Genomic DNA, 10198 nt, shown 5'->3' with positions numbered 1-10198 from the left:
TGTGTGCCTGAGCACAGAGACTGATGTGTTGTGTGAGCTGTGGCAGTAACAATGCCTTCAGTTCAGTCTCTGAGAGAGTTTATCAATGAGCGACTAGCTGCTGCTGCTGAACAAATATTCTTGGAGTTTGAAAAAACGATCGTCCAGTACGAGGAAGAGATCGACCGTCAGCGCAGACTGCTGGATATCACCTGGAAACCCCAAATCAAGCTGCACAGGACAGGTGAGTGTCCCTCTGAGGGAGGATCCTAATCACAGCTCTGCGGGACATTTATGATTGTGAGGACTTTTTGGAGATGTGAGCTAACAAAGAGCAAACAGAGGACAGGACTGCACTGTGCTCCATTCAAACAGCAGGCGCTGAAATCAGCCTGGATTTGAGCCTTTAATCAGAACTTTCTCTCTTGATTATTTAGTGAAACAAAGTTAGGATTAGGAGATTTGTGAGTCTGGTTCAGAGGGGGACCCATGTGCCGAAAAGCTCCCGGAAGAGTCGTGGTTGGACTCCGCCCTGGGCCGTTTCCTCCCCGCTCTGTCCCTCTTTTCCTGTTTGCGCTCCAAAGAATATTCCTATAGAATAATTCATGTAATGCTTTGAAATCAGGCCGGATTTGAGTATTTTATTCAACCTGAATCCATCACTGAATGAGTTTGTTTAGGCGGAATAATTTTAAACAGCTTCATGTTTCCTGTTAAACTTGTTGGTTCTTACTGCTTCAGTTTTCTAATATGAGAATATTAATGATGAGAGATGATGATGATGAGGATGAACTAAAATTTTAAAACGTTTTGTCGAGCAAAATGTAGTGTGGACAAATGTTGGAAGCATAATATTGATCTGCAATAATAAAATGTATATCATGATTTATCTACAGATTTTTTTCTCCTTTAAATGTTTTTAAATACTAGTTTAAACCAGATGAAAGAGGTAAACCTAAAGATGTAACCAAAGCGGTGTCACTTGTGCAGACGTATAGTGCGACCAAAGTACTCTAACACAACTGTAGACGGTCCAGGTTTATGGATTTAACTCTGATCCTCCACAGAGGGTCGGGGTTAGCAGTATCTGCAGTAACACTCATCCATCTCTCTGTTGTTATGGAGTATACTCACTGTAATCATTGTATGAATGTCTGATTACCAAATGTTAGTTTTGTTTTATATTGGTTATACTGTATCAGTGAAAACACTTCAGGTGCAGCTTCCTGTTTGCTCCATCCAAATATACCTTTTGATCATGTGGTTTCACAGCTGAGGCGTTGGGAAAAAGTTTTCACTGTCATTCACTCGGTGAGGAAATAAATCTTGTATTAAGTAATAATTATCACTGTGCTGCCCACAGTCACCACAAAAATCACTTTCACCAGTTACTGGAGTTGCGCTAAATCTCATTGTACTGTGAGTACAGTCTTATTATCTCAGCCTAGAAGTAGATCCAAAACAAGGGAAAAGTGACTCAGTCATAAAATCCCCTGCAATGTTCATTATCCCACATGCTAGAATGATGCAGTGAAACTCTTATGAATCAAACTGCTACTACATTGCAGCTGTTTGATGAAAATCCTCCAGGACCCATAACTAGAGCTGCACCAGTTGACTGGCCATAGACCGGAATCAGCTGATTTCCAGCATTCTGTCCCGTGACTGGTGATTGGCCGGTCAGCCTTGCATATTTCTGATTGATTGATGAGCCGCTCCATTTCCTGAATAAGCAACACATGCACAGCGGTGCAGCCAAATTGTTGTGCACACTCATAGTCTCATGCTAATATGGTGTAGTGTGGAAGCTCTTCACTGTGAATGAAGACACAGACCTCACCAAAGTTAACCACAAGGTCCCCATGAAAACATTCGTTCTAATAAACCTGTTCATGCTGGACATGATGGAAGTACATGATGTTAGTTTTGTTGCTCCTGCTTTAGTTTAATTAAGTAAAATATGTCCGCCACTCATTTTTCTTTATTTATTCTTAACTCTTCCATTAGCAGGAGATTTTATTTTTCAGATGTTCATCTCACCATCTCGCCTATATGAACCTCACAGGTATCATTTTTGTGACTGAGGGCATGCTGAAGAGATTACATCTGCATGTTGTTCTGCATTTATTTCATTTATTTTAGTTTAAATTATTTAATTCAAAAGGAGATTATTTGTTTGATCCCTTAAACATGAGGAAGCCCTTGGTGACACAGGAAGGAAAAACTCCTTAGAAACCTGAGGCACTGACCTGGAGTTATTAAGTTGGGCGCTCAATTATTATTATTACAATTGAGTAACATCAATACCATCATAACTTCTCTTTTCAGCAGCACGAAATAAGCACAGGGCAAATTGTTGATATGCTCACTTTTCTTTATTGGAGCCACCACATACTCCTTTAAAGTTAAATGATAAATGGTCTGGTTGTGATATACAGTCCCGATCAAAAGTTTAAGACCACTTGAAAAATGGCAAAAAATCATATTTTGCATGGTTGGATCTTAACACCGTTCCAAGAGCTTCAACATGGAACAAGAAGAAATGGGAGTGAGACACACATTTTGAGCATGCAGTTTATTGAAAACAGCACTTAAACTGAAACAGGCTGTTCTACAGCTGATCAAAAGTTTAGGAGCACACCTCCAAAAAAAACCCCCATGAACCATAAAGCTCCAAACATGACCTCAGTAATGAGTAGGGCTGGGCCATATCATACCGTTCACGGTAATACCGGTATAATGTTGGGCAACGATAAGAAAATGAAATATCGCGATAGAATATGGGTAAAACGCACATGCGCAGTGCCTTTGTTTTCATACGCACATGGCGGAAAAAGCATGGCGGCGATGGAGAATGAGAATGAGAAGGGCGAAAGCGGATCGTTGAGAACTGGCTTAACTTTCGTCCGTCAGATACACAACAAAGCACTATTTTTGGTAGAGCATGCTAGCGGGCCGTCGTTATTACCATGTTTTTTGGAAAATACGGCACACTTAAAATCAATCCTTTGATTTTTCTGAAAATCGACAGTGCCCCTTATAACCCCGTGTACCTTATGTATGAATTCTGGTTGTGTTTACTGACCTCGAAACGATTTTATGTGGTACACATAAAACATGTATATTGTGATAAATATTTTTGGTCATATCGCCCTGCTCTAGTAATGAGCAGCTCCACCATTATTGTTGATCACTTCAAAAAGTTGTTGCAGCATGATTGATGTAAGCATTTCCATGAGGTGAGCAGGAATGTGTCTCTGAGGGTCGAAGACGGCCGCACGAAGGCATCTACTGTCTGGAACTGTCGTCTGTTTTTGTAAAAGTTCTCAATTGGATTTAGATCAGGGGAACACCCACATCCAAAAGAGTGATGTTATTCTCCTTGTCCTGCTGGCATTGTGTACAGTAGCATTGTCCTGTTGAAAAACCCAGCCGTTACCACACAGACGAGGGCCCTCAGTCATGAGGGATGCTCCCTGCAACATCTGAACATAACCAGCAGCCGTTTGACGCCCCCTGCACCTCCTGAAGCTCTGTTGTTCCACTGAAGGAATAAGCACCCTAGACCAGCGGTCCCCAACCCCCGGGCCTCGGACCGGTACCGGTCCGTGAGTCGCTTGGTACCGGGCCGCGAGAGTTGAGGCTCAGGTGTGAAATGTATGGTTTTCAGGGTTTTTATCGGTTTTTAGCGTTATTTTGTTATCGTTTTTATCGTTAACTCGGTTTTCCTGGGTCTTTTCACGTGTGTTATGAATAAATCTTCTTTTTTTCGGTACTGGTACTAGTTTTATTTTGTTGTATTTATCCGCGACACCTTAAAGGCCGGTCCGTGAAAATATTGTCGTGCATAAACCGGTCCGTGGCGCAAAAAAGGTTGGGGACCGCTGCCCTAGACCATCATGGTGCCCCCTCCACTGTAGTGCATGGAAAACAACTCAGGTGGGATCTGCTTGTCATGCCAGTAATGTTGGCAACCATCAGGACCATCAAGGTCACATTTGTTCTCATCATAGAATAAAACTTTTTAGTTTTTGAAGCTCTTCAGTCTCGGATGCCGTCTGATCGTTATGGGGCTGCAGTCGGCATCAGTAACGGTCTCAATTTGGGTCAAGCATCGTCCAGTGTCTTGACGGACAGCCAATTGGATCCTCTAGGCTCAGTGCTGGTGACATTTTTTTGGGTCTTCCACTTGACTCTTTTGTTCCATAACCCTCAGGATAATTTAAGAATTTCCAAATGACTGTCCTACTGCGACCCACCTCAGCACCGATGGTGCGCTGCCAGAGACCCTGCTTATAGAGTTCAACAACCCGACCACATTCAAAAGGGTAAAGTTTTTTTTGCCTTTGCCATCAGAACATCATGACAATGTGACTACCTGACAGAAAATGACAATGAATTTCACATTTTTGGACAGATTTGACCTTTTAAATGCATGTGGTCTTAAACTTTTGATCAGCTGTAACAGGCTGTTTCATTTTAAGTGCTGTTTTCAATAAACTGCATGCTCAAAAAATGTTTTGTCTCACTCTCATTTCTTCATGTTGCATGTTGAAGCTCTACTTGGAACCTTGTTAAGATCCAACAATGTGAAATATGATTTTTTGTGCCATTTTTCAAGTGGTCTTAAACTTTTTATTGGGACTGTAACATTTTATTTTACTCTACTTTAGCACTCAAAGTTCTTTATACAACATGCCTCATTCAGTCATTCATACAAGCACTTTTTTAAGTGGTTAAGTGCTTTGTATAAAATATTTACATTCTAATGAATCCATTGGAGTGCAACTTGGTGTGAGTATCTTAAAAAGATGCATGGAGACTGGAGCAGCCAGGGATTGAACCACCACCTTTGTGGTAGTAGATAAGCTGCTGTACCTCCTGGACTACAGCCACTCCAGCAGGCTTACAGACAGGCAAGCTCACTCATTCACTCGCACACTTAAATACACAAACACACATGCATATGAAGAAAAACACATGCACATTAAACAAAAAACAAATCTAACCCATCGCGTTGGTACAATACTAGCAGAACTCTTCTTGCCTCCTATTGATGTGAGAAAAGCATCCAAGCAGGCCAAGTAAAGGCAGTTTTATTTTATGCTTTAGTTTAGATTGGATGTACACCTTTTCTTATTCGATTTTGACCTTTGACTTTACTTAAGGCTCTTTTATTTATATATATATATATATATATATATATATATATATATATATATATATATATATATATATATATATATATATATATATATATATATATATATATATATATATATATATATATATATATATATATTAGTAAAAAATGTTTCTTATGAATTAAATTTCAAAATGGCATTTACATAGAATCAAAGGGTCTGTGAAGGTTCTCAGTCATCCAGGTCATCGTAGTCTAAGGAGCTTGGAAAGAAAAGCGTCTGGACTTCTTTGAGTTGCTTGAAGACGTTTCACCTCTCATCCGAGAAGCTTCTTCAGTTCTAAGGGTCAATGGTGGAGAGTTCCAGATTTAAACCCAGTGGGAGTTTCCCCCCAAAGAAGGACAAAGGACCCCCTGATGATCCTCTACCTAGCCAAGGTGTGAAAATGGGTGTGGGTCACAATCAGCCAGGGTTTCGGGTGAGCTCATTGTGAAACCTCCATGTAGAGGTCTGGGCATTCCTCGCTGCACTGTACAGCATACACCACGTTGTTAAGTTTGTGTTTAGGAGTTTTGTCTTTCGGGTGAACAGCCACTTCACAAGTGAATGGCACAACATAGAAGAGCCACCTCCACGGGACAAGACTCAGCTGTTCATCTGCATCTAAAGGATAAAGGTCACTCTTTCGAGGATGCCAATGTTCACATTTTGGACAGAGAGGACAGATGGTTTGAAAGTGGAGTGAAAGAAGTCATTTACGTCCACAGCGACCATCTTTGAACAGAGGCGGTGGTTTACGACACCAACTGTCTGGCATCTATAATCCAGTTTTGAGATCCCTTCCCAGACGCCTTAACGCCCACTCACATCCTGGGCCATCTGACCTCAGGAAATCACATGATAGGGTGGGGCCAGGTTTCATAATGAGCTCACCCGAAACCCTGGCTGATTGTGACCCACACCCATTTTCACACCTTGGCTAGGTAGAGGATCATCAGGGGGTCCTTTGTCCTTCTTTGGGGGGAAACTCCCACTGGGTTTAAATCTGGAACTCTCCACCATTGACCCTTAGAACTGAAGAAGCTTCTCGGATGAGAGGTGAAACGTCTTCAAGCAACTCAAAGAAGTCCAGACGCTTTTCTTTCGAAGCTCCTTAGACTATAGAATCAAAGGGTTTAGTTGGGTTTTTTTGAAAGATGTATGCAGTTAAACTTTAAAACACTGAATTTCTAAAATGGAAACTAAGCAGAAACAGAGCAGTTCATAATGAAAGACCTGCGTTTTTGCTCTTTTGAGTATTTATTGTAGCTGATTAATAAGACAAAGGTATTTCTTATCCAATTACTTGATTAATTGATGGAATAATCATTAGAGTACTCTATTGCTAAAATAATCAATAGCTGCAGCCCTAAATTAATGGTAGGACTTGTTTGAATGGGGTCTGATAGACAAGTTGATGGTTTGGAGTAAGTAATTGCTGAAGTTAACTTTGACAGATCAATCACAGAAAAAGTCAAAATAAATATGTATATAATTGAAAGTAGCTCCACGTAATGATATCCTTGAGATGTCTTGATGCATGCTCAATCATCCACATAAGGAAATCCCCGAAAGTTGATTTTGTAGCGTTTTCAGTGGGAGAAGTGTTTTCTTAGACTGTGAGATTTCCATAAGTAATGGTGGATATTTAAAAGTTGATGTGTACCGTAAACCAGAGCACACAGATCACACGGTTTGACTGTCATCATCCACAGGATCACAAACTGGGTGTCATCAGGATGCTACGACACAGAGCGAACACCATCCCCTGGTCCAGTAAGCTAGACCAGGGTTACTCGTGGCCGGACCAGGAGTGACATGTTTAGCCGCATGTTCTCCTTAAATTGCTGGCTGTCTGAGTGGTGTCCCAGAAACAATGTGGGCTTCATAGATAATTGGCAAACCTTCTGGAGGAAACCTGGTCTTGTTAGGAGAGACGGCATCCATCCCACTTTGGATGGAGCAGCTCTCATTTCTAGAAATATGGACCAATTTATTAAACCCCCCAAAATATGACTATCCAGAGTTGGGACCAGGAAGCAGAGTTGCAGTCTTACACGCCTCTCTGCAGCTTCTCTCCTCCTGCTACCCCCCCAAAAACCCATTTCCATAGACACTGTGTCAGCTCCCAAAAAGACAAAAAACAAACTAAAAACCAGCAACAAACAACTTAAACGTAAAAAATCAAAAAGAAAGAACAATACAGTATCCACATCTGAACCAAAGAGTAAAACAGTGAAATGTGGATTATTAAATATTAGGTCTCTCTCCTCCAAGTCTCTGTTAGTACATGACTTAATAATTGATCAATAAATCGATTTACTCTGCCTTACAGAAACCTGGTTGCAGCAGGATGATTATGTTAGTTTAAATGAATCAACACCCCCGAGTCATTCTAACTACCAGTTGGAAAAAGAGAGCCTCAAATCAGAAGTACCTGACTCCGTGGTATAATTCTCAAACACGTAGCCTAAAGCAGATAACTCGTAAGCTGGAGAGGAAATTTAGAGGATCATCATTTAGCCTGGAGAAATAGTTTGTTGCTTTATAAGAAAGCCCTCCGCAAAGCCAGAACATCTTACTATTCATCACTGATTGAAGAAAATAAGGAATTTTCTCTAATTGTTAAAATTTTATTTGTGAAGAAGTTCATTAAGTCATTACTAGTTAAAGGGATGGTTGGCTCAACAGTGCTCTGACTTTTTCTCAGCCTGGCTACAGTGCTGAAGAGAAACCTAGGCTTGTAGTCCACCCTTACTGCTGTACTTGACAGTGTATTTGCTCAGATGTGTGTTTTTTTTTGTGTGTCTGTGTGTCATATCCGTTGTCTTTGTGTCTTCTCCTTTTGTCCCTCAAGATCTCCCACAGCAACATGTCTCTAAGGAGGAGGAGGCTCTCATGGAGGAGCAGCTCTGTAACCAGAAGAACTCCAGTCTGAACCAGGAGGATCCAAATCTTCCTCATATTAAAGAGGAAGAGGAGGAAGTCTGCAACAGTCAGGAGGGAAAACAGCTTGTTCTGAAGGAGGAGACTGATACCTTCATGGTGACTGCTGCTTGTTACAAAGGTGACCAAAATGACCCAGACAGGGAGCAGCTCCTTTCTCACAGCACGGCTGTAGCTGAGAGCCGAGATCAGGAAGGAAGGAAGGAAGTCAATTTAGGATCAACTAGAAAAAAACCCAGAAGTCACAACAATGCAGAAGATCCCACTACGTCAAGGAGTTGGTGTAGCTCTGATAAAAGTAAAAAGTCTTTAAAATGTGATGTTTGTGAAAAAACCTTTAAGTATAATTCTGAAATGAAAAAACATTATAGAATCCACACAGGTGAGAAGCCATTCTCTTGTAAAATGTGTGGGAAAAGGTTTATATCTTCTAGTTCTTTGTCAAAGCACACAACAGGTCACACGGGTAAGAAACCTTTTTCTTGTACAATATGTGGGAAAAAGTTTTCATATAATAGTGGTTTACTGAAGCACACGAGAACTCACACAGATGAGAAGCCATTTACTTGTAAAACATGTGGGAAGATGTTTAGATATACTTGTTCTTTATCGAAACACATGAAAACTCACACAGGTGAGAAACCGTATCGCTGTAAAACATGTGGGAAAATGTATAATTCTAGAACTCATTTGTGGGGCCACATGAGAACTCGCACAAAGAGGTTTACTTTTGATGCACAATTATTGGCTTAGTGAGCTGTGTCAACTTGAAAGTCACATTTCTGTCGCAACAGTTGCTCTTTTCTATCTGGTCAAATGAGTTTGGTCACTTAGACTGAACACATAACCTGGTCCAGAGCAGGTAATTTTCAGTTTCAGTTTAAAAGTTGCTGGAATGTGAATGCATTAACTTAGTATGCTGAAAATGTAAAAAAAAAATGCTGTTAGTCTTGTTTCTAATCTGCTGCCAAGTCTCTTTTACACCGATTAAATTGTAGCTATTACAAGAACACAAAAACAAAAACATTAATTTCACTTTACAACAAACTAAAGCAAATCCTTTATGGGACTGTAAGCTTTAAAGAAACCTTGGAAAGAAAGGCGACTGTAGTTCTTTGAATGTCTCGAAGAAATTTTACCTCTTAGTCCTCTTAACTCCCACTAGGGCCTAAATACGTGGGATTCTCCAGCATTTGGAGCTAATGAGCTCGAAGAATCACTATTAGAATAAATAACTTGCATCAAAATAATCAGATTAACAGTTTCCTGCAGCATTAATTTTTTATTAAAGTTGCATTTTATTTATATATTTTTTATGTTCTTCATAGGTTTTTAATCATTTTATCATTATCTGATACTGTTTCTGATTGACGCAGGAAACACTCACATGAAGAAAGTTCACATCCACTGTTGTGGTAGTGTTTTCTCTGACTGGGATTTTAGTTTTGTTGAGTCAGTGAACACAAAGGAAGTTGATCTTCATTCATTGGGGAAAATTTCTTTTTGAAGAAATGGAAGATCTTGAAAGTTTATTAAGGCTTGACATTTTTATTAGGGTGTTTTTTTTTTAACATTAATATATGTTTTGTTTGGCTGATTTAGTGCATTTAGATCAATTTACTGTTATTTTTTAAATTGTTTAAGAATCAAGACCTGCTGTGCGAATCTCAGGTACACAGATAGGTAGGCAGGTATAAACAATTTTCATTTGTTGTTGCTGCTGTTCTGCAAGTATTAAATAAAGCATTTAACCTGTAGTTAAACTCTATGTACTTCTTGAATTTGACCAAAAGGTTTCTTTAAAGCCTCTCCTCACTTATTTGAAAATACAGATTTTGTGTCTAAATGAGGTTATTTGAGACTTCAAACTAATCTGTAGACATTAAAAAAAAAAACTTACTGCATACAGCTCAAAAGCTGTTGAGCAACTAAGATGTGTTACAGTCAGATCAAAGCTGTTGTGAACCAGTGTATTCACTGGTATTTTGGAATTGTAGGGGTGCTTATTGAATTGGATTGGAGCATTTGAGAAGAAGACAACAGCTGGATGGAACCAGTTTAACATTAGTGCAGGACCCCTTTATTTGGTT

At 39.9% G+C, this 10198-nt stretch overlaps 1 protein-coding gene across 1 annotated transcript; it reads left to right on the top strand.

Annotated features, from left to right (window-relative positions):
• On the top strand, positions 1 to 9834 carry LOC134616394 (zinc finger protein 8-like). The gene is made up of 2 exons (XM_063461261.1): positions 1 to 223; positions 8020 to 9834. Exons 1-2 carry the CDS (start codon positions 52 to 54, stop codon positions 8859 to 8861), a joined length of 1014 nt encoding a protein of 337 aa, XP_063317331.1. The 5' UTR covers positions 1 to 51; the 3' UTR covers positions 8862 to 9834.
• The last annotated feature ends 364 nt before the right edge of the window (positions 9835 to 10198 follow it).

This window comes from Pelmatolapia mariae, linkage group LG18, assembly GCF_036321145.2.
Source record: "Pelmatolapia mariae isolate MD_Pm_ZW linkage group LG18, Pm_UMD_F_2, whole genome shotgun sequence".
Classification (NCBI taxonomy): domain Eukaryota; kingdom Metazoa; phylum Chordata; class Actinopteri; order Cichliformes; family Cichlidae; genus Pelmatolapia; species Pelmatolapia mariae.
Note: the sequence above shows the minus strand (reverse complement) of the source record. Positions and strands in the feature narration are given on the sequence as shown.

Coding starts and splice junctions, on each gene's coding strand:
- LOC134616394 (XM_063461261.1), top strand. CDS start 52: ATGCCTTCAGTTCAGTCTCTGAGAGAGTTTATCAATGAGCGACTAGCT. Junction 224..8,019: donor AATCAAGCTGCACAGGACAG/GTGAGTGTCCCT, acceptor TTGTCCCTCAAG/ATCTCCCACAGCAACATGTC.